Source organism: Cetorhinus maximus, chromosome 8 (assembly GCF_964194155.1).
Source record: "Cetorhinus maximus chromosome 8, sCetMax3.hap1.1, whole genome shotgun sequence".
Lineage (NCBI taxonomy): Eukaryota > Metazoa > Chordata > Chondrichthyes > Lamniformes > Cetorhinidae > Cetorhinus > Cetorhinus maximus.
The window spans coordinates 64,642,188-64,667,671 of record NC_135886.1 but is presented as its reverse complement, the minus strand read 5'-3'; the positions used below and the strand labels follow the sequence as shown (position 1 = coordinate 64,667,671).

General features: G+C 41.6%; 1 protein-coding gene across 3 annotated transcripts in view; it reads right to left on the bottom strand.

The window, feature by feature from the left end:
* Positions 1 to 25,484, bottom strand: part of klhl13 (kelch-like family member 13) — a 219,399-nt gene that overhangs the window by 21,663 nt on the left and 172,252 nt on the right. For all 3 annotated transcript variants that reach the window (XM_078546953.1, XM_078546954.1, XM_078546952.1), the window contains 3 exons: positions 16,923 to 17,055; positions 12,377 to 12,573; positions 10,734 to 11,529 (listed from right to left, as the gene is read on the bottom strand). In XM_078546953.1, the coding sequence (XP_078403079.1) occupies positions 10,734 to 11,529; positions 12,377 to 12,573; positions 16,923 to 17,055 (1,126 nt within the window). The remainder of the gene's footprint in view (positions 1 to 10,733; positions 11,530 to 12,376; positions 12,574 to 16,922; positions 17,056 to 25,484) is intronic.

Here is a 25,484-nt window from a genome sequence, read left to right as displayed (position 1 = left end):
CCTTATCGAACACCTTTTGTAAATCCAAATATATTACATCTACTGGTCCCCCTTTATCTATCCTGTTTGTTACCTTCTGAAAGAATTCTAATAAATTTGTCAGGCATGATTTCCCCTTCATGAAGCCATGGTGATTCTGCTTGATTAGATTATGCATTTCTAAATGCTCTGCTATTACATCCTTTATAATAGACTCCAACATTTTCCCAATGACAGACGTTAAGCTAACTGGTCTATAGTTACCTGTTTTTTGTCTCCCTCTTTTTCTGAATACACTACATGAATGAAAGTAGTAGTATACGTTTGTAAATATTTCTGATAGCTATTTTGCACCACATAACTATTTTTCCCCAGAAATGACTCCACTGTGATCTCTTATAGTGTTCCTATAAACTGTGGACTATAATAAATCCTAACAGGGCTGCTGTGGCTGTACCTGAAGGTTTATACTTAGAAAGTAACGAATGTTAATGTGCATCACAAACTCTGAATGCCAGCTTAATGATCTTGGTCTCTTGGAATCTATACTTCCTGCATTTTAATTATTTGGCAACTTTACATGAAAATACTGATGATGGTACATCCCAGTCCCACGCACTACAGCAGGTTTGACTAATTGTTAATCAATAACTAAGTGTCTTTAATTTTTCATGAAAGTCCTCTACAATCTAGGGGTGATTCTACCACCCCTAGCAGGAAGCCAACATCAGTGGAAGTCAGAGAATTTGAGGTATAACACTACAGTCTTGCCACGCAGTATCAGTGCCATACACAGGGTGGGATTTTCCGCATCCGCCCGCCGCTGGGATCTTCCGGTCCCGCCGCAAGTCAATGGACTTCTGGCTAGGGTGCCACCTCGGCTGCGGTGGGTCCTGCCCGCTACGGGGCCAGAAAACCCAGGCCAAAGTCATTTCAGCTCTAAATACCAGTGTACTTCATTAAGAGCCACCCAATAAAGTCAATTAAACTTGTAAATTAAGTTGCTTTTACACAATTTAATAACAAGGTGGCTTGTTTCCAAAATCTGCATTATGGGGAAATAAATCCACTAAAAGCATCTACTACTGTCAATGCTTAGTAACCTGTGTTACCCCTTGGTTCAATAATTAAAAATTTTCTTTCAAACTAAGTGAGAGAGAATATTGTTAAGTGTTAAAGGGACATTGGAGCCATGTATGGTATTTAAGTAAAAATACTGGGAGAGCAGTGATTAGAAAAATTCCTCCCACCCTCAGGACAGATATACAATTTCTCTCTTCCCCACTCCCTCTTTCTAACTGTATTTAATGGCAGTTCACTATGTATGCATGTTTTGTTCTAGAAATTCAAATAAAATCATGGTTATTTTGAATACAATTTACACAAAAATGAACTATTGTTGTATTTTGTACATATTCTTGTGTCTTTCATAGGAACACAAGAATTGTTGGACAAAAGCAGGCCACGATCCATTTAGTTCACTTTCCACCATCCTGGTAGGTACATGATGCAATGATGATGGAGTTATTAGCTAATTATAGCAACCCTCTCTTTTCATTAATCCACAACATAACCAGATATGATACAAGGACAGCCCAAGCGGCGCAGAGCTTTAGGAACTAAAGTTACGAAGTAACCTATTCCTTCTAAACATGTTACGCTTACCCACATTAGGTCTTCAATTACTCAAACTGTCCCCAAAAAGATTATTTTCTGAAAGCTATCTAATTTATATTTGATTGAATCAATATTATCTGCCTCCACCATCTCCCTAGTGGGCCTGTTCCACACATTGAGCACCTGTTCACTGAGATGCTGTTTTATTTCCTTCTAGTGCAGGTCGTGTCCACTGGTTCTACTGTTCTGAAGAAGGTGAAACAGATTGTCATGGTCGACATAACCTAGATCCTTTCAAATCCTAAAAGCAGCATTCACGTCACCTATTAACTTTCTCTTTAACAGTGAGATCATGACCAATTTACATCAGTGATTCTCATAGTCCAATCTATCCATCCTCTCAATCATTCTGGTTACTCTCCCTGGCATCCTTTCAAGTTTCTCTCTTACATTTCCTGCATTATTCCTCAACTTACAGGCTTCTGTCAATGGCTAGCCAACCTTCAGAAACCGCACAGGTTGTCCTTAAATTTTTCCTCCCTCTGAAGCAGTGCCTTCCATCCCCTTGCTGGTTGTTTCCAACAGCTTTAGCTGGGAATCACAGGCTTAGGAAAAGCAGCAACACTATCGAGATCACTGAGCATGGTGAAAAAAAATCTTCACTACAGCTTGCAAGCTCATAGAAATGAATCATGGTTTTTCACAAAAGACAGAAACTGTAATTTCATCAAGTAGCGATCAGCAGCACCTCCAAAATCCGTGTGCGCGCAGTGGGGTGGGGAGTCCAAAATCAGTGTTTAAAGGTGTTGGTGGGGGTCAGGTGGAGGGAGAGACAGAAAAGAGTTCTGAAGGGAGGGTTCCAAAGTCACCTGTTTAAAAGGGGCAGTCTGAAATCACCTATTTAAATGTATGTCTGCGCGTGTGGAGGGGAGACGGTGTGGGTGGTAGGGTGGGGGAGTGTCTCAGTTCTTCTGTAGTAAACCGTGATGACCTTGTTTGCTTCCATCATGTCATTGTGTCATGGTCAGGGGTGCCGACAGCTGCACGATTGTGTGGTTAAAAACACCATTGCAGCTTTAGTCCAGGAAATGCACTGGAGATATTTCTCTCAATCCTCTCCCAGACACAAGCACCCTTGTGAAAGAACATCTTTCAAAGTATAAATACAAGTACTTGCAGAGTGGTGTCCACAGGGAACATGGAAATCATGGAACTTCATCCTGTGTGTTTATAGCCATTAATAGTAATGGGCTGGAATATTACAGTCTGCGCTCCTGCAATTTCCCCAATGAAGTGTTCCCTACAATCGCTGCTCCTCAATTAGGACTGCCCAATCAGCCCTTATAGTTCAATTGTGGCCATCCTAATAGCATTTTAAAGATTATGCACATAATGCTCAAATGCCTGCATCTAATATCAGCACACAAATTCCATTCAGTAGCCTATATAGAGGGGGAAACTGGTACATTTAATCAAAAACTGTAATATCACAAACAGAAAAAGTGAACTACGACTGATGAAGTTAAGAGTCCCATGTGTTAATTTAACTTGCAATCATATAATGCCACAACTATTTTGTTGCATGTTGTGTGCTAAATCAAAGTTGGAGAAAAAACAATAATGTTCAAGTGTGTTTAACAATCTGCAATGGACATTCCGAAGAGTGTCATCTTATCTTTAATTATTTTTTTTCTTAAGGATTTGCATATAGATTGCTGTCATTAGAAACTTAAGGGAATGGCCCCCTTATATAAATTCATCAAATGCATGCACTGGAATCAAAAAGACTACACCTAAAATATATGTTTCTTGGCAACTGTGCCTGAGTTAATGGAGATGCCACTATTTTTATCAGAGCTACAGTTATGACCAAATTCAACAGCAATAGCAAATATCAGCCAAGAAGGAATATACTTTCCAAAAAAAAAACAAGAAAATTAACTGTGGGTGCACTTGCATGACAAGTATTTGGTTTCAAACCAATACAGCATAAAACGGGTGTCAAGATCCAAAATAATTCCAAAGCAAAGCACTTCATATGAATGCTCCAATTGTTGTGTAAATACATCCAAGGAAGCAGTAAATATAAAGTTACTTTTGTTAAGCTTGCTAAGGCTTTATGTTGGAACCTGTTTTCAACAAACAGATTCATTATTCTGATTTACCTGTGTAGAATAATTTCCAGTCTCCAAAACATGGGTACCCAAGGAAGGGGTCAAAACAGCAGCCAAAAATGAGCCAGAATTATGTTTTTGCACTAACTGCTGCCAGGGCTTTTCTTTGTGCTTATCCCAATTAAGGGGCCTTGGGTAAGTGAGATGTCACCTCCAATAAAGCACATTCCCAATGTGCTTCTGGCTGACTTTTCAAAGACAAGTTAAAGGAAACCAAGTAAATGGGGTAGCTGATAGTAGTTTGGAGCTTATGAAATACCCTGGACAATGCTGCAGCAATGGCAATTCTACAGCCTCGCATCAACATTACGAAAACCACAAAACAAAACTGACATCAGTTGTGACTCTCCAATTTCAAGCTAATAACTAACATAGAACAGAACAAAGTCTTTTAAGTACGCTCCAGGGAGAAACTGTTCAAAGATGAATGCAGGATTAACAACAAAGTTTTCTTACTGACCTAAGGATAGTACGATAGTACAAGAGTGTGATGAATGACAATGGTGATAGAATGCAATCAAAGAGGAAATAACCAACATGATACACAGGGGTGGCAGAGGTTCTTTTTCTCAGGATGTGAAAAATTTTCTTTATGGGGTAACCTGATTTTAATAAACAAAGCAAAATATCCTCAATGGCACTCAAATTGTCACTGCGTCTAAGTATCATTGCTCTTTTATCTTCCAACATTGTGGAAAATAGAACCATAGCATGATCACAGCACAATAGGAGGCCATTCGGCCTCGTGAGCTCATGCTGGCACTCTGCAGGAGCAAATTTTGTTAATCCCATTCCTCCACACTTTCCCTGTAGCCCTGCAATTTTTTTTCTCTTCAGGTACTTATCCAATTCCTTTTTGAAAGCCACAATTGAATCTGCTTTCACGACCCTCTCAGGCATTGCATTCCAGATCCCAACCACTCACCACTTAAGCTTTTCCTCAAGAACGTCCATTGCAAGTTGTTAAACACACTCGAACATTTTTGTTTGTTCTCCAACTTTGATTTAACACACAACATGCAACAAAATAGTTGTGGCATTATATGATTGAAGTTCTTTTGCCAATCACCTTAAATCAGGGTCCACTGGCTCTCAGCCCATCTGGCAATGAGGACAATTTCTCTTATGCCTAGACCCCTCATGATTTTGATCACCAACATCAAATCTCCTTTAAACGCTCTCTTCTCTCAGGTGCTCAAACCCAGTAATTGAAGTCCCTCAGCCCTAAAACCATTCTTGTAAATCTTTTCTGCACCCTCTCTAAAACCTTCACATCCTCCCTAAAGTGCAGCACCCAGAATTGAACACAATACCCCAGTTGAGGCTGAATCAGTATTTTATAAAGTTTCACCATAACTTCGTTGCACTTGTACTCAATTTTATAAAGCCCAGAATCCTGTATGCCTTAACCACCTTCTCAAACTGCCCTACCACCTTCAACAATTTGTGCTCATACACTCCCAGGTCCCTCTGCTCCTGCACACCCCTTATATTGCTTCTCCTCATTCTTCTTGCCAAAATATATCACTTCACGCTTCTCTGCATTAAATTTCATCTGCTATGTGTTGTCCATTTTGCCAGCCTGTCTGTGTCCTTTGAAGTCTATCACTATTCTCCTCACTTTTCACAATACTTCCAAGTTTGGCGTCATCCGCAAATTTTAGACTTAAGTGTACAGGCACAATTTTAAGTCTTTAATACAGATTAGGAAAAGCAGTGGCCCTGAGGACCCCCGCTGTATATCTTCCTCCAATCCGAAAAACAACCATTCACCACTACCCTCTGTTTCCCATCACTTAGCCAACTTCATATCCATGCTGCTCCTGTCCCTTTTATTTCATGGGCTTCAACTTTGTTGGCAAGCCTATTATGAGACAGTTATCAAACCTTTTGGAAGACCATAAACACCAAATCAACCGCATTACCCTCATCAACCCTCTCTGTAACCTTGTCAGGAAATGATTTGCCTTTTAGAAATACATGCTGGTTTTCTTTAATTAATCCACATTTGCCTAAGTAAATGTTCCTGTTGTCCTGGATGATCATTGCTCAAAGCTTTCCTACCTCTGAGGTTAAACTGACTGACCGGTATTTGCTGGGTTTACTCTTTTGAACAAGGGTGTAACATTCACAATTCTCCAGTCCTTTGGCACTACCTGTGTCTATGGAGGATTGGAAGTGATGGCCAGTGCATCTACAACTTCTGCCCATACTTCCCTAAGCCTCATTGGACGCATTCCATCTGGTCCTGGTGATTCATCAATTTTAAATATAGTCAGCCTTTCTTAACACCTCTTTATCAATTTTTAGCCCATCCAGTATCTCACCTACCTCCTCTTTAAATTACTTTGACAGCATCTTCTTTCTTGGTAAAGACAGATGCAAAGTGTTCATTTAGCACCTCAGCCATGTCCTTTGTCTCCACGAGTGGATCCCCTTTTTGATCCCTAATCTTCCCCACCTCTGCTCTTACTACCCTAAAATCGCAAAATATTTATGGACGAGAAGGCCATTTGGTCTATCTTAATTAATTTCATTGCTGCATCTAATTGTTCCTTAATTAACTCCATGGTTTTCACCTTTTCATGCTACCCGAAAGCCCACTCCGAGTGCCAGCCCAGACCCAAATCCATTACTTCTCTCTCCCTTTTTAAAACCTTGAGGTCTCCTTTCCTTCCTGTCATCCTATGTTTCTCTTTCCTAATCTGTCAATACTCCTCTGCCTGCCTATTATGCCCAAGGCTTGAAGCCTCTTGGATAAGTTCACAGCTACTCCTCTGTGTTGAGTATTCTCCCAGAGGGCCCTTGCGGCAACAGTCACTGCTTCATTATGAGCAGCGGCCATAACTATCCTATTCCATTCTCTCACTGACCTTCCTGCTCAGTGCAACCACTGAGGGCTAATCCTGTTAACCTCCTTCTCGCCCTGCTCATTCTACCCAGCATTATGCCGATGGAGCCCATCAGTGGATCAACACCACCCCCACCATCCCTTCAATTCCCTCCAGAATGTCCATTTACTTCTGAACAAGACTCTTCTTGCCCTGTTTATTCTGGATGATTTGCATTGACATCATGACTTGGATAGAAGTATGCCTCATAAGTGGTGAAATTGTGTTCATTAATGAAGCCTCTCCATTTAGCTAGCATTTCCATCATCCACTCTCTATTAAACACTACTCCTCTACACTTGCAAACTATGACCCTGTCTCCAAAGTTCTTGGATGTTTTACCAGCATCCAACTCTTTGCTCATTTTCACAGCTGTCATTTTTTGACCTTGACCACAAACTCCATACCCTCGTCACTGATTCCAACCCTTCCTCAACTATGTTCTCAAGTTGAACCACCATTCACATGATTTGCAACCTATCTGACCCTGAGTTTACCTTTCAATGCAATAGCCTCGCCATCACAGAGAAAAACAACTTCCACCACAGTAACCATGCCCAGTCCTGCCCTTACCTTAGTCCACCTACTGCTGAAACTCTCATCCGTGCCTTTGTTACCACTAGCCTAGATTATTACAACATCCAAGCCCTCCTTCCTACATAAACTTAAGCTCACTTCAAACTCTGCTGTCTCCAAATCCTATCCCATACCAAGTCCTGCTTACCCGTCAATCCTGTGCATGCTAACCTACATTGGGGAACTGAGAACCAACACCACAGGTTTAAAATTCTCATGCTTATGTTTAAAACTCTTCATGGCCTCATCCCTCTCCAGCTCTGCAGCCTTCCTAGAATTCTATGTTCTTCCACTTCTGGCTTCTTGTGCATCTGTCACTCTTTTCACTCCACGATTGGTGGCCAAGCCTTTTAAATGTCTCAGTTCTACCTCCTGGAATTTACTTTCTGAACATCTGCCCTCCACCTCACTCTCCTCCTTTAAAATGCTACTTAAACCACATCTAGCTGACCATGTTTTTAAATCACTCCTCCCAAATACCTCCTCCTTTGGCTTGGCATCCATTTCTGTCTGATTACACTTCTGCGAAACACTTTGGGCTGCTTTTCTATATTAAAGATGCTTTATAAATGCAAGTTGTTTCTGTTACTGTAGATCAGTCTCTGAATTTTATGCTATCAATCCTAAATTGACCATTTATCAGCTTGAACATGTGTCCCATTTTCCTAAGCCCATAGTTTAATTTGAAGTAGAATTCTGGATTTACCAATTTCATACCATTTATTGCCTTATATACTTCTATAATATAATTTCTCAGACACATCCTTTCCAGGCTGAAAATCCAAGTTTCTCCAGTCTTTCCTCATTATTCAGACCCTTGATGCTGGGGATAAGTTTAGTGGCTCTTCTCTTCACTGCCTCCAATGCTCTAATCTTGTGCCTCAGTGATTAGAACTGGACACAGTTCTTGAGGAGTGGTCTGACCAGAGCACTGTAGTTTGATCAAAACTTCCCCCTAACCTCCATTGTACAAGTTCACCAATATAGTTCAACATTCTATTGGCTTTGCTGATTGCCTATCTACAGTGGGTGGATGTGACGAACATCAAGTCAATTCATTTTACTAAATAAATCTCAAAATACTCTTCAGTGTATTCAGCTAAACTCATCACTGTGTTTAGGGCCATGGGGATAGTAATAAATGATCCAACAAAGTTTGAGAGTGGACACCAGTTCCAAAATTCATGCCCCTAAAAGGACAGTGTGGTAATCTATCTGCAGGGTTTATGGTGTCATGAAAAGCCGATTACTGTCACAAATTACTTACGGGCATATTGTACTTTTTACGGAAGACTTGTGTGCTTTTAAAGAAATACAAGCAAGGGCACTGAGCAAACGATGGCTGACAATGTAAAGTGACCACTTTTTGGAAAATTCCTAAGTGGATTATACTGACAGACCTGTCCCAAGAGAACATGGAATGTTGCACTTGGAAAGGTGTCATGGTCTTCATCAAACAGAGATTTGAAAGGGAGATAGAAAAGGTGCAAAAGACTGAACTTACTAACCTCTTGTGGTTGCAGAGACAGAAGACTGATTTGCACATCTCAGCAGTCACCCAAAAATCCATCTCCTGTTGATTTATATCTCAGAACATGTAAATAGTTCTGATATGAATGCAAGGGGAGGCAGTGCCGTAGCAGTGTTGTCACTGGACTAGTGCTCCAGATATTCAGGGTAATGCTTTGGGGACCTGGGTTCGAATCCCACCATGGCAGATAGTGAAATTTTAATTCAATAAAAAACATCTGGAATTAAAAGTCTAATGACGACCATTATCGAATGCCATAAGAAAACATCTGGTTCACTAATGTCCTTTAGGGAAGGAAATCTGCTGTCCTTACTGGGTCTGGCTTACATGTGACTCCAGCAATGTGGTTGACTCTTAAAAGCCCTGTGAAATGGCTTAGCAAGCCACTCAGTTTTCAAGGGCAATTAAGGATGGGCAATAAATGCTGGCCCAGCCAGCAACACCCACATCCATGAACAAATAATGAAAAAAGGCAACTATTTCCTCTCCTGGAATACGCAAGCAAAAAAGCTAGCTGCAGAGCAGTGCAGTGTATACTGGTGTGCTATGAGAGTGACAGGGCAAAACAGCCAACTAGGCGAAGTCTCTCTTTCTCTGTTGTTGGAGGCAAGGCTCAGCAAAGCCATAATCAAAAAGGAAACAGGGCAGCCTCTTCAGCTACCCTGCAGAGCCAAGTGTTTTAAAACCAACTGCGAAACTGCCAAAGTCGGCTCTACCGGAATCACCCAACTTAATGGCCACAATGTATTGCCATCCATGCCTCACGGATAAGCCAAGGACTGATTCATATTTTAAAAAAACTTTTATTTGGACTCTTAACATCTCATTTCGTGTGTGTGCGCACATGTGCGTGTGTGTGTGTGTGTGTGTGTCACACACACACAGATGCTTTCTTTGACTCAAGAAAGCCTGGTTAAATTGGCTACTTCTACAAAAAAAATACATTTGGGCTGGGTAAAGGTATCCACAGGGGGAAGGGATCTCTTTTAAATTAACTTTGTTACGACCAACTGAAGGGATTGAATAAAGAAAGGGAGCCAGCTCATTCCTCCTCACCTGGGAGCATAACAAAATTGGGGTCCCATTCGAGAAGTTAACAAATTGAGGAACCTCACCTGGGGACCAGTTGTAATACTGGTTACGTGTTGGTTCCATTCTGAACAAGTCTTAAGTCAATGCTGCGCAGAACCATTATACTGAAACACAATGGGGCATATTTTCCTGCTCCCGGATGTACTGGATCAGACTTATGGTACCATGCTAACTAATCTCAATATAGTCCCCGCCAGCTATACATAAGTGTTTTTAAACACAGTCAGTAATATTGGGCAAATCACACCAACTATTTGCCATTAATATTGAATTCAATTACAAAGCCTTTACTTATAATACATTAAGCATGTCCTATGTCAGGTAATTCAATTAGCTTTTCACACCTCATTAAAATGTGACACAGTTAACTATTTACCTGAGGATCTGAGTGCTTTCCAACCCTTTTATCGGCTTTTAATGCCTGAGAAACAGCTGACTAGCCATCTGAAGTGGCCACTTTCTGACTGCCATTGCTGTTAGCACAGTTTGAACGGCTTCAGGCAGTCTCAATCAGCTGATCACTTATTAAGGAACATTTGTCCATTCTATTTAAATAAATCATTATTCCAATTTTGGATCAATTTAGCATCATGCAATTCAGTTCCCAAGCTTTGTAACTAGATCCGGGATCCTAGATTCTTATCATCACATACAGCAGTCCAATGGATTTAATGCCCACCCTGTAGACTCGGCAAACCGCGTCAGTAAGAACTCGGCCTGTATATATGGTGGGTACTGTATCTGTCTTGATGCCTGTCTTGTACTTCAAAAGGGCAGGTGAGGATCATCATAATCAGGCACTTCATACATAAATTTCTGCCTATTTGGGTTCAAAAATCCTGATTAGGTTTACCATTAAGAAAAAATACCTACCCAATTCTCCAGCTGCATTTCTACCACCAACTGCATAAAGATGGCCTTTCAGGGCACTTAGGTGGAAGAAAGTACGTTTTTCATTTAAAGATGCTACTTGCATCCATTTGTTGTACCGAGGGTCGTATCTGAACACGGTGTCAACGGCAGTCTTCCCTTTCGTATCATAATTGCTCTGCCCACCTACAACATAAAGGAAGTTTCCAATCACTGCAATGCCATGCTGGTACCTTGGTGCGTCCATTGGAGCAAGTGATTTCCACTCGTGTGCCTTTTCATCATATAATCTTAGTTCTTTGCTCACAACCAGCTGCTGCCTTAGCACTCCGCCTAAGGTTACTAAGTGAGTGTTATCTGAACGGATACAGGTTCTTTCAGACTGCATGACAGGCTGCATGTAGGGCATCATCTGATAGTTACTGGCTTCCAGTAATAGATTGACACAAACGTTGTCTGTTCTCATGAAGTCCACTGTTTGAACATGATTAATTAATTCCTGCGGTGACATCAGCGGAAACCTAATGTTCTTCATTATCTTTGAGGCAAAATCCATCCGAGAGTCCTCATATCTCAACCAACGACAGGCGGACTTGAAAAGTTCAAGTTCCGTGCAGTTTTTGAGGCTGTTGCTCGAAAGCACAAAGGCAAGTCGCTCAAATGGGAGTTTCACAAATTCACCAGTACTTAGCAGTGCAGGAAAATTCTTCAGAATGAAGTTATTTACGTATTTATCTACTTCTGTCAAGTTGTAGGTATTAGCAATTCGTCCAACCTCAACACAGTTTTCAAGAGAAACCTAAAAAGTGTCAGAAAAAAACAGGTTAAATATTAAACCCCTGACTCAAAAGTTATTCCTTCAATGCTCATCTGGTGAGGGATGTTGGTGCTGAGGAATGAAAAGCATTTCTAATTCAGCCACCCACTGTTACTCCCAAGGTAGGTATAGCAGAGTAAAGCTCCCTGTACTCTTCAGTCAAGTCACCTTTCTCAATTTCCCACATTAAATGTGTCTAATTAGAGACGGTTTTGTGCTGAAGTCCCAGAGAATAAGTTGAGTGAGACGATCAAACTCATTTCATATTCGGAGCTTTTCCACCCAGCAGGCATCAGAGATTTGGATACCAACAGGCGAGAGTGGATATGAACCCAGATCTTGGAGGTAAAATGCCAGTGTCTAACTTACTATGGAACCCAGTTTCTCCACAAATATTTTGAAAGAACTAGCTACTACTAGTTTGGAGGTCTGGATGACACCCACTTCTAAAGGACCATGAACTTGAGTAAATAAAATTGCAAATATTGTTAATTAATGCCCGCTTTCCCCAACAAAGCAAGATGTATCTAATAAATACAAAAAAAGACAGCAAATTAAATTACTTTTTAAAAAATATATAAAAACCATTAGGATTCTATACAGGTCAGACATCTAATTTGCCAAAAAAACTGTAACAAAGTGCTTGTGCTTGCAAAATACAAATGCTGACAGCAAGAAGTGAATATCAGTGTCTAATTTCCCAACTGAACAAAGTAACAATATCTTAGGAATTAGTCTGGTTACCAATATTCAACATTAAACATCATAGGAATCAAAAGATAAGCATACTAGAAGATTTCATATTAAAAACTGCAAAGAAGAATCTTACCCCAGATATAAGAAATACTTTACAGAAGTCCAGGACAGGTAAAATCTGCAGAAAGCTGGCTGCTTCCAAAGTATCCTGAAGGTTGTCCATGTTCAGGGAAAGTTTTGCAGTATAAATGAAATCAATGATTTTCTTAAGTCCTATTCGGTTCACCCCATGGAGTTTAATGCACATTAGGTCTTGCTCCTTCATTCCACCTGACCACAAGAAAGAAAGTTAAATTAATATTATTTAAAAACAAAAGAAATAATCAACTAGTAGTGATGTCTTAGCAGATCTATGGATCTGAAACGGTCGATCAACCCATTTTAAACAAACATTGTGTGAAATATGGAAATATTGGAAAAGTATCACCTTTTAAGTTAGCTTACAAAGAAAGTTATTAACAATAAAGTAGCATTAATTATGTTCTGTAAGTTCTTAGTGCTTTGACTATATTTTGCATTATAGATCAGGAAATAATTCGATACTGTGAGAGAGATACAGTTAAATACAGGTTTGTTCCTCCAATGATTCAGTGGATATATAGCACTGCCTAAAAGCAACAATTTATATTTACCCAAAGTGCTTTTAAAGCTAGCACATGTCTCAAGACACTATAGTGGCAGGGGAGAGGCGGGGGAAAGGAGAAATAAAAGCAATTACATAGAATGTTGGGGGAGTTAGAAGAGGTAACTGAAATCTTGCCCCAAAACATGGATATTAAGTTTTTAAGGTGGTTGGATGAGACAGCTGACTGCTAGGTTGGGTGCTTAGGAGGGGGGAGGAGTTGCAGGCAGTAAGGTGGCAATGGGTGAAGGCTTGGGTATGCATTTGCAGTCATCTACGATCTAGGCCATAAAGATTCAGGTTTATCCTCAGTCCATACTGCTTAACAATTTCAGTTGGGGGTAACCATAGGGGCCCTACAGGTAGCCTCCTTTTCTGGGTTAGGTAGAGCAAAAATCAGCCAAGGTCCCCAATCCCGATTGCTATCCAGAAGCCACGACCCATCGGTCAAAGAGTGTGGGCAACTTTGGCAAGGCCAGCATGTATTGCTCATTCATAATTGCCCCGATCACCTTCTTGAACTGCAGTCCATGTGCTCAAGGTACACACACCGTGCTGTTACAAAGGGCGTTCTGGGATTGTGACCCAACAGTGAAGGAACAGCGATATAGTTTCAAGTCAGGATGGTGTGTAACTTAGAAAGGAATTGCAGGTGGTGTTCCCACGCATCTGCCGCCCTTGTTCTTCCAGGTGGTAGAGATCACAGGTTTTGGAGGTGCTGTCGAAGGAGCCTTGGCGAGTTGCGAGAATTCTTTACTGCAGAGGGCTGTAGAGGCTGAGTTGTTAAGTATATTCAAGGCTGAGATAGATTTTTAATCAGTATGGGAATCAAGGGTTATGGGGAAAATGCAGGAGGTTGAGGGTTATCAGAACAGCCATGATCTTACTGAATGGCGGAGCAGACTCGATGGGCTGTATCTGGATGATACACAATGCAGCCATAGTATGCCAGTAATGAAGGGAGTGAAGGTTTAAGATGCCAATTAAGCAGGCTGCTTTGCTCTGGATGGTGTTGAGCTTCTCGACACCATCCAGAGTTGAGAGTTGCGCTCATCAAAACCAATGGACAGTATTCCATTAAACTCCTAACTCGTGCTTTGTAGACGTTCGACAAGTTCTGGGGAGTCAGGAGCCGAGTCACTAGACACAGAATATTCAACCTTGCGCTGTTCTTTTAGCCACAATATTCGTGTCACAAGTTCAGTTAAGTTCCTGGTCAACAGTAACTCCCAAGTGTTGAAGGTAGTTGATTTGGGGATGGTAATGCTGCTAAATGCCAAGGGGAGGTGTTTTTACTCTCTCTTTTTGGGGTTTATCATTGCCTGGCACTTAGGTGGTGTGAATGCTTCTTGTCACTCATCAGCCCATGCCTGCATGTTGTCCAGGTCTTGCTGCATCCGGGCATGGACTGCTTCATTGTTTGATGAGTTGCAATTGGAACTGAACACTGTGGAATCATCATCCTAGGACCCTCCCCTGAAGAGCTCTTGCAACAATGTCCTGAACTGAGATGATTGGCCTCCAACAACCACAATCATGTTCCTTTGCACTAGTTATGCCTCCAGCCAGTTGAGAGTTTTCCTTCCAATTCCCATGGAGTTCAATTTTACTTGGCTCCTTGATGCCACACACAGTTGAATAATTAAGAGGCAAAAATAAAATGTTATGAGGTTTAATAATCAATCACATAAACCATCTATCTCTCCCTCCATTATTTGATCTTGGAGCAATGGAACTCTGGTTTTCCTATATGCTTGTTAATGTCATTGTGAAGAAATTTATACAATTATCTTTAGTCAAATACTGCTTTGATGTCAAGGGCAATTACTCTCACCTCATCTCGAGTTCAACTCTTTCATCCATGTTTGGACCAAGATGGTGATGAGATCTGCAGTTCAGTGGCCCTGGCAGGACCTAACCTGGGCATCGGTGAACAGGTTATTGCTGTATAAGTGCCACTTGACACCATCAACAACACCTGCCATTACGTTGCTAATTATTGATGGATGGGGTGGTAATTGACTGGGTTAGATTTGTCTGCTCTTTGTAGGCAGTCCATACCTAGGTAATTTTTCACATCGTTGGGAAGATTCCACTGTTGTAGCTGCATTGGAACAGCTTGGCTAGGGGTGCAATTAGGTCAGGTTTTCAGTGCTGCTGCTGGGATGTTGTCAGGGCCGTTAGCCTTTGCTATATCCAATGCGCTCAGTCATTTTTTGATATCACTTGGAGTGAATTGGATTAGTTGAAGACTGGCATTTGTGATGCTGGGGTCCTCAGGAGGAGGCGGAGGTAGATTATCCATTCTGCACTTCTGGCTGAAGATGGTTGCAAATACTTCAGCGTTGTCTTTTGCATTGGTGTGCTGGGCTCCCCCAACATGGAGGATGGGAATATTTGTGGAGCTGCCTCCTCCATCCATCACCACTGACAACTGGATGTGGTAAGACTGCAGAGTCTCGACCTGATCTATTGATTGTGGGGTTGCTTAGTTGTGGTTCTGTGTTGTAGCTTCACCCAGTTGGCACCTCAGTTTTGGCATATGCTCCTGACATGCTCTTCGGCAGGGCAGGGGGGAAGAGTGGTGGCAAGGGAGGCATCTCACACTCACACCTCAGAACACTTGGTAATTTCGAGCTATCTTGCTACTTTTACAGTGATAGATATCAAGAAAAAACTATGGCGCCTCTTTAGAGAAAATGCAACAGGGTGCTTTTGATTCAGCCCAATAACACTGATTTTCAGCAGCTTGTTTAACAATGTCTTTTACTTAGGTGATCTAAAAAGAACAAATCTGAACCTGTTGAAAAACATTACCATGAAAATTGTGCCAGATTACATGCTCAGTCCCATAATGGATATGCAGATTTAATCCAGTAAAACGTTACAACATTCTTTTGATGTTTGCATGAATGAACTGATTTTAGGTTTTATAAACAGGAGCATGGAATACAAACAGTGTCCCCATCATGGTGTGCTCTGCCCGAAGGCAGGTCCTTGGCTCATAGTAGTCTGCACACAAACAGTGTACGGAAGTAATGATACATTAGGGGGAGGTGATCGTATTGTGGTGTAGTGGTATTGTCAATGGACTAGTAATCCAGAGACGCAGGGTAATGCTTTGGGGCCGGGGTTCGAATCCAGCAGATGATGGAATTTGAATCCAATTTTTAAAAATCTGGAATTAAAAATCTAATGATGACCATGAAACCATTGCCGATTGTTGTAAAAAACGATCTGATCCCTTCCTTTAGGGAAGGAAATCTGCAATCCTTACCTGATTTGGCCTACATGTGACTCCAGACCCACAGCAATGTGGTTGACTCTTAAATGCCCTCTGAAATGGCCTGGCAAGCTGCTCAGTTGTATCAAACCGCTACAAAGTCTATGTGGGTGTATCTACACCACATGGACTGCAGCAGTTCGAGGGGACAGCTCACCACCGCCTCCTCAAGCTCAATTAGGGCCAATTTGAAACATTTGACGCAAAATATTAACCCTGTGTCTCTCTCCCCAGATGACGCCGGACCTGAGTTTTTCCAGCACTTCCTGCTTTTATTTCAGATTTCCAGCATGTGCAGTATTTTGCTTCTATTTTAACAACCCAACCTTGGGTATTTTTTTTATCAATTGGATGTGAACATCATTGGCACATGACCGATACCCAGGGTGTGTGGTGTTGGCCAGAGACATACTAAGACCTAGAATGTAGATAGCTCCATGCGTTTACTGTATCTATGTACATAGTTACAAATAGTTAATGAAGACTTACTGTTAACATACAGAAGACTACGAAGACTTCTCTAGCCGACACATTCTGTAATCAACACCATCCCAATAATAATTACATTCATCTGTTGGGATAGCTACCATGGAGGCAGATACAAGAGTGGACATGCTGAAAACATTCATCAAAGCACAAAATGGTCCGAGCACTAGCACAGTTGTCATCTGTTTATACAATTCCTTAAACTTCACAAGAGCTGTGACATCTTACCCGTGAACATAGCCTTAAAATAGTCACTAGCTGAGGCCATCATTGCTCTATGGACTGGAAATACTTCATCACCGTCTCCTGGCACCAGGGTGACATCACAAAGTAGCCCTTCAATTCGGAGCTGGTCAAACCCCTACAAAATTTAGATATTACAAGATCAGGTTACGAGCTGTGAAATGGAAGTGTAAACACCTTGCTCATCAACACTTGCTGCATTTATCTACAATGAACATTTGTTGAGGGGTCATGAGGACTCGAAATGTCAACTCTTTTCTTCTCCGCCGATGCTGCCAGACCTGCTGAGTTTTTCCAGGTAATTCTGTTTTTGTTTTACAAATATACAAACCTGCTTACTCAGCTCATAGCACACTCACCTCTAGGCAGAAGGTTGCCTGTTCAAATTTCACACCAGGACTGCAGCACATGATCTATTTTGACACTTTAGTGTGGTACGCTAGGTGTTAAACTCAAACCCTTGCTGCTATCAGTTCAGGTGGACACAAGAGCCACAGCACTATTTGAAACTCTTTTGAGTTATCAACAGTCACAGATTGCAACTCTTTCGAGTACAATCACAGTTCTTGGTTTCCGGGAGTGGGACATGAACCCACAACCCTCTGATTCAAAGGCGAGGGTGCTATGAACTGAGCCACAGCAGGAACAAGTAGTTCTTCTGGTGTTATGGCCAACAATCACCCTTCAGAACCAGAAAGATTAATTGGTCATTCATCTCATTGGTTATTTTTTGGAATCTTTATTTACACATTGGCTATTGCATTTGCCTACATGACTAAATTGCAATTAATTGTTTAGGAAGCACTTTAGATGTCCTTGGGGGCATGACAAAGGTCTTGTAAAAAATCGAAGTTCCTTCCTTCTTACATTACACATGCCTCGCTCTTCAATCAGTCTCAAGCGGGGAAACCAACCCTGGTTCAATGATGAAAGTAGGAGGATGGACAGAAGCAGTGCCACACGTGCTTTGGATTAACGCACCAAGCTCATGAGGCTACAACACTGGGTTAATTGCATAAGGAACACCCAAAGCAGCAGAACACAGAAAAAAAGTGATTCCAAAATTAGCGACCCTAATAATACACCCCATAAACAGTTGTCATGGTCAATCAGACATTTGACATGAAGAGTCAGTTCCATGAATATCCCGATTCTCAAGCATGACAGGAGCTCAAAATGTGAGTGCAAGAACCAGGCCAAAGTTTGCAATTGCCTTCAGCCAAAAGTACTGATGATCTGAACTGGCTTGCTTCTGAAGTCTCCAAGATCATAGGTATCAATGTCCAATCAACTGCATGTATCCCCAAGGGACATTAAATGGCAGCTGAATGCACAATAAATTCTATGGACTTTGACAATGCCCTGAATATACTTAAGACCCACATAGTGGGATTAGTCATCCCAAGGCAAGCTACCCTAAGTATAGGTCAAATGCTGGTTATCTACTTGACCATGTGGAAAATTGCGAGGTGTCTCCTATCCAAAACAATGCACAGAAAATCTGATCTAGCCAATCACCATCCTATCAACCTCCTCCCAATCATTAGCTCAGCGATGGAAGTAGTTGGCAGCAGTGCCACCAAGTGACATTTATTCAACGATATGCTCAGCTAAGCTCAGTGCCAGTTCCACCAGAGGCACTCACAGCTTATCACAACCTGGATCCAGACATGAACTCATGAGCTGAAGGCAAGAGCTGAGGTGAGAGCTGTTTCCATTAACATCAACATTCAATTAAATGTGGCACCAAGACGTTCAAGCAAAACTGAAATCACTGAGGCACGGAGGGCAAGGGAAAAGATCTCCAATGGCTGGAATCGTCTGATGAAAAGGAAGGTGGTTGTGATTTTCTGAGGCCGATCATCACTGGCCCAGGACATTACTGCAGCAGTTCCATCAATAACCTTCCTGTCCATAGACTGCAGCATCTCACCAAGCTCACTTCAATAGCACCTCCCAGCACCATGAAAAACCGTCACACTCAAGCTCCCTTTCAAGACACACACTGCCCTGATTTGCATATACAGCACAGTTTCTTCATCCCTAACTAATACCATTGTGGCAGCAGCATCAGCTCAAACACTACAGCAGTTCAAGGAAAAGGCTCACCACCACCTTTCCAGTGCAACTTGCCAGCAAACTTCACCCACATCCCAGCAACAATTAAAAACATTTTCCACGTAGAGTTCTTTTTAAATTACTGTGTTTTGACAGTAGAATACTGAATTCGGTGCTGCTATCACACACACACACAAATAGCTTCAATGCAGTAACCTTCATATTTACAATGTTAAAACAGCAATCACATTTTAATGCAACCTCAAAATTTACAATTTTTGAATGAAAGATAAAAAGGCTCATCCTTAATGTACCAACCTTCTTGTGGTTCTATAGGTGATGTACTCTAAAAAAATACTAATTTTATTTCCCTATGCTTTCAAAGCCATAAAAATAAAATATATTATTCTAATTCTGATGGCTATAAGTTTTCATTTCAAATTATAAAATGGGTCTGAAACGAGGTGTATGTTTTAAGCAAGCAGGCATCAAATTTAATTTGCTTTCTGCATTGCAAAGCCTCAAAAGTGAGACAGTGTCCGCTGCCATCCCTCAGAACATCTGCAGTAGGAATATGTTGGTTTATAATCTGTAGGAAGGTATACATGAGAAAACAAATCGCAAAATGCAGGAGTGCAATAAATTGGAGGGATGTAGGAAGGACTAATTTGTTACTTTTAAGGTCATGGTGGTAAGAGGCTGCTGAGGAGAAAAGGAAAAGTTTGGTCCAAATCAGATCAATGCCCAGGAGTGACAGAACAGCAACAAATTCATTTTGCACAACTTGTGATCAGGCTACAAATTACCTTAAATGCCGTATTGTTACATTTATGCTAAAATTAATATTAGAGTTCTTCATTAGCAAGATAGAGTTCTTCATAAACAAGATGATTACATGAAAGCATACATTGACATAGAATCTTAGAGCATAGAAACAGGCCATTCACTCCATCAGGTCTATGCTGGCGTTTATGCTCTAGACAAGCCTCCTCATATCACACTGCATTCATCTCAACCCATAAACATAGCTTTCTAAGCCTTTCCCGCTCAGGTATTTATCTAGCTTCCTTTTAAATACATCTATGCTTGTCACAGACAGAATGTATGTGCTCTCTGGCTCCCGTAATCAGCATGTTTTATATGGAAAGGGGTGTCTCATTTCTTAATCTTGGAGTGTGCTTTCCAATTAAATGATTCAGCAGCAAGCTTTCATGAGTTCACAAACAAAGGTTATCTATTCTCACACACTTACCCTGAATTAATGCAACATCACACACTCAGTCTCATACATGCATGCGTGCACATGAACACACACACACACAAAGATTGGATACAGATAAAGTTAGTGCACTTTTACAGGTTAAGTTAATTCCGATTTATGATCTCCAGTCTCCCACATGGCAGACCTTTGGTTCTTGAAAGAATTTGATGCTTTAAATGAAGTGAGAGTCTTGTAAAGGGAAGGGTTCATAGCAGGTTGTGAGGTTTCTTGTAGTCAACTATCTCAGAGATTGATTCTCAGAAGAACTTTGAAACTAAAACAGATGTATTTTGGCTGCTTGTTGACTTTCAGAGTCTGGTTCTCAGACTGGCTGATGACTGATGGTTCTGAGTCTGCTGGGTCCTGTGGTAATAGGGTGCAGTCCCTGAAACATTTTCAATTACATGACCACAGGGTCAGCACTTCTGAGGCCCACTCAGTCTAGTTTGCATAGGGGAGGACATTAGATACAATAGGAAGTTGATAGCTGCCATTGACTTTCGATCTTCCCTTTTGTCCAGTATGAAACATGGAGACAAGCAGTCTGAAAACTCCAGTCTTTAGTGTTGGCCCATCCTTAAGCAATAATGTGTGAATTCCACGGATGGCTGTGAGGTACCGTCACCTATGTCAATATTTAATTAGGTACTTGCCAGAGACTTGACTGTCTGTAGTCCAAATGCCAAAAGTCAAATACAAAAACAAAAATACCTGGAAAAACTCAGCAGGTCTGACAGCATCTGCGGAGAGGAATACAGTTAACGTTTCGAGTCCGAACGTTCTGATGAAGAGTCATTCGGACTCGAAACGTTAACTGCATTCCTCTCCGCAGATGCTGTCAGACCTGCTGAGTTTTTCCAGGTATTTTTGTTTTTGTTCTAGATTTCCAGCATCCGCAGTATTTTGCTTTTAGCCAAAAGTCAAATGTTTTGTGGCAGCCATCTTAACAGCTTGCTTGTGTCCAATTTTTACAAGTATTGACTGAACGTTCATAATATAACATGCCTCTACTGTGTTCACCTCAACCACTCCCTGTGGTAGAGAAGTCCGCATTCCCACCACTCTAGCATGTCAACGTACTTAGCGAGCTATTAGCAGTAGAACACAATAAAGGTAGAATCAGTGTATACATTTCCATAGGGCATAGTTCTTCAGTGGTCGAAGAAAGATTTTTAACAGGAGTCAGTTATTACATTTTTTGGGCAGGGAGATGTGGGGGCATATCCTTAACTCATTACAAATGGTTGCTGCAGGATTGTTCCTGTGCCTTGTGCTCTGCCTCAGTGAAGCACTGGCAGGGGTCTTTGATTGCTTCTTTCTTCATCGAGTTCCATACTGCTCATTAGCATTTAGTTGTGGGCTATACACAAGCTTGGGGATGTGAAGCCTCATCTCTGTGTGCAGTGCACTGATGACGTTTTCACCTCCATGTTGTAGCAGTGTCTGGTATCTGTGGCCTTTGGCTGTGGCCACTCTAGATATCCTGCCTGCTGTAAGGAGCTCAAGTTTCAATTTCAGATACTACACCTCAGTGAAGGTCTTGAGAAAAGCTGGCAATATCTCAGCCTTTGAATAAAAGCAGCCAATTTTAAAATCGCAGTGGTATCCTATGCATGGAGTGCTGGCATATGTAGGCCTTACATATCCATTAGTGGACCAGGTATAATTTAGATTAGCACCCACCAAAGCAGTTGTGTGCTTACTTACCCACAAATCTGAAAACCCAGGCTTCCAAAGGTTGTATTGCCTGCTTTATGCAGCTGGAGAAGAATTTGGAGCTGCAGCAAGGGGAAAAAATTGTTGTGATCCACGCCGGAGTGCAGCCGGCTAATTGACTGAAGACTTGGAGTTTGGTGAGAGGGGAGTTTTAAGTGTTAATTTTGTTCTTAAATTTTGCTCTTAATATCTAATTTAGTCTGTAATTAGCAGTAACTGGAAAGTACTGTGTAAGCAGGCTAAGTTCTTTCTTTCTTGCAGTTCAGACAAAGTAAACTCACTCTCAGCTGTAGGGGCTGAGTGGTTAATTAGCTAACTAGTTGAATCTGGTTACTGCTGCCCCAGTTCAGTTTATTATAAATTCAGGGCTCTTTAGTGCAGCCAACTAACTGAGTGAAAACTTGGAATTTGGTGAGCGAGAGTTGGGAGTTTCCTCTTTCTTAACCCATAAAAATTGGCTCTTGCTCTACTACAGGGAAAGGAACTAGATGTTTGGTGAGTATCTGGTAAGTGGGTAAGTTCTATTCTATCTCTAAGGTTTGAAATAGTGCACAATTTGGTGGTAAAGTTAATACAATATATAATAAAGCAACATTAAATATGTGATTAATATAATTAAGTAATTATTTAAAACACATTAAGGATGGTAGGACAGGTGATGTGTCAAGGTTGCAGCATGTGGGAACTTCTGGATAACATTGTAATCCAGGGCAAACGCATCTACAGTAAGTGTTTGTGGCTTGAGGAACTTCGGCTCAGAGTCATTGATCTGGAGGCCGAGCTGCAGACTCTGCAACGCATCAGGGAGGGGGAAAGTTACCTGGATGCTTTCTACCTGAAGGCAGTCACAACACTTGGGTTAGGATCTTTTGATTTGGTCAGTGGCCAGGGACAGGTGGGTGTGACTGCAAGTGAGGCAAGTAAGGGGACCCAGAAGGCAGGAGTGTGAGCCTCTGCAATTGTCCAACAGGTTTTAAGTTCTCTCAGCTTGTTTGAATGAGAGTGGGGGCTGCAGGGTGGATGAGAAAACTGACCATGGCACCGTGGTACAGGAAGCCATCCAAGTGGGGGAGAACAAAAAGGAATGTAGTGGTAATAAGGGACAGTATAATAAGGGGGGTTGACACTATTCTCTGTAGCAAAGAGCGAGAGTCCAGATGGCTGTGTTGCCTGCCTGGTGCCAGGGTTCGGGACATCTGCTCAGGGCTGGAGAGGAACTTGCAGTGGGAGGGAGAGGATCCAACAGTCATGGTCCATGTAGATACCATTGACATAGGCAGGATGAAGAAGGAGGCTCTGCACAGTCGGTATGATGAGCTAGTTAAGACCAAATTAAGAAGCAGAGCCTCAAAGGAAATGATTTCTGAATCATTACCTGAGTCGTGTGCAAATTGGCTTAGGACAAATAAGATTAAAGAAATGAATGTGTGGCTCAAAGACTGGTGTGGGAGAAGTGGGTTCTAGTTTGTGGGGCACTGGAACCAGTATTGGGGAAAGTGGGCACTGGAACCAGTATTGGGGAAAGTGGGCACTGGAACCAGTATTGGGGAAAGTGGGCACTGGAACCAGTATTGGGGAAAGTGGGCACTGGAACCAGTATTGGGGAAAGTGGGCACTGGAACCAGTATTGGGGAAAGTGGGCACTGGAACCAGTATTGGGGAAAGTGGGCACTGGAACCAGTATTGGGGAAAGTGGGCACTGGAACCAGTATTGGGGAAAGTGGGCACTGGAACCAGTATTGGGGAAAGTGGGCACTGGAACCAGTATTGGGGAAAGTGGGCACTGGAACCAGTATTGGGGAAAGTGGGCACTGGAACCAGTATTGGGGAAAGTGGGCACTGGAACCAGTATTGGGGAAAGTGGGCACTGGAACCAGTATTGGGGAAAGTGGGAACTATACCGTTGGGATGGTCTACACCTGAACGGGCTGGAGCTGGTGTCCTTGCGAGCTGCCTAACTAGGGAAGTAGAGAGGATTTTAAACTGAATAGTCAGGGCAATGGATCAAATTTGGGAAGATGTGGTAACCCAAAGATTAGAGACAAGGCACGAAAGAGGTATTAATATGGGAAATGATGTAAACAGACTGTGACAGAGTACAATTCTATGAGTAAATCCGCAGATAATGCTAGACGCTACAAAAATAATAAAAGGACAAAACTAAAGGCTCTATATCTAAACGCACATAGCATTTGAAACAAAACAGATGAACTGATAGCGCAAATAGAAATAAATAAGTACGATATGACAGTCATTACAGTGACACGGCTACATGATGACATGGATTGGGACCTGAATATTTAAGAGTACATGGCATTTAGGAAGGAGAGGAAGTTAGGAAAAGATGGAGGGGGGGGGCTCTGTTAATTAATGATGGTATTAGCACATTAGAAAGGGATGACCTAAGTTCAGGAAACTAGGTTGTAGAAGCGGTTTGGGTTGAGATGAAGAATGACAAAACCATGAAGTCACTTGTGGGAGTGGTGTACAGGCCTTCTAATTGTAACTACACAGTAGGACAGAGTGTAAAAAGAGATAGTGGGAGTTTCCAGAAAGGTACAGCAATAATCATGGGGATTTTAATCTACATATAGACTGGGAAAAATCAGGTGGGAAAAGGTAGCATAGATGAGGAGTTCATAGAATGTTTTCAGGATAACTTCTTAGAACAGCACGTTCTGGAGCCAACCAGGGAGCAGACTATACGAGGCCTGGTATTGAGTAATGAGATAGGATTAATTGATGAACAGCGATCATAATATGATTGAATATTAAATTCATTTTGAGGGGGAAACGAGTGCGTCCAAGACTAGTATTTTAAACTTAACTAAGGGCAATTGCGAGGGCATGACAGCAGAGCTAGTTAAAGCAAACTGGCAAATGAGGTTAAGGGATATGTGAATAGAAGTTAAGTGGCAGACATTTAAAGGGATATTCCAATGAGAAAGAAAAATTCCAAGGGGAGAGCCCACCATCTGTGGTAACTAAAACAGTTAAATACAGTATCAAACTTAAAGAAAAAGCATATAATTACACAAAGATAGGTGGCAGATCAGAAGATTGGAAAGAATATAAAGAACAGCAAAGAATGACAAAGATTAATAGGGAGGGAAAAAATTAGAGTATGAGAGAAAGCTAGCTAGTAACAGAAAGACGGATAGTAAGAGTTTCTATCGATATTTAAATAAGAAGAGTTAACAAAGTGAGCATAGGAACTATAGAAAGTGTGTCTGGGGAATTGTTAATGGAAAGTGAGGGAGATGGCAGCTGAATTAGACAGGTATTTTGCTTTGGCCTTCACTATAAGGACACAAGTAACATCCTGGAAATAGCTATAAATCAGGAAATGGGAGGGAGGAACTCGGGAACATTACAATCACCAGGGAAGTGGTACCGAGCAGATTGTTGGGGCTGCGGGCTGACAAATCCCCAGGTCCAAATGGACTTCACGATAAGGTCGTGACAGAAGTGGCTAGTGAGATAGTTGATACAACGGTTTTAATTGTCCAAAA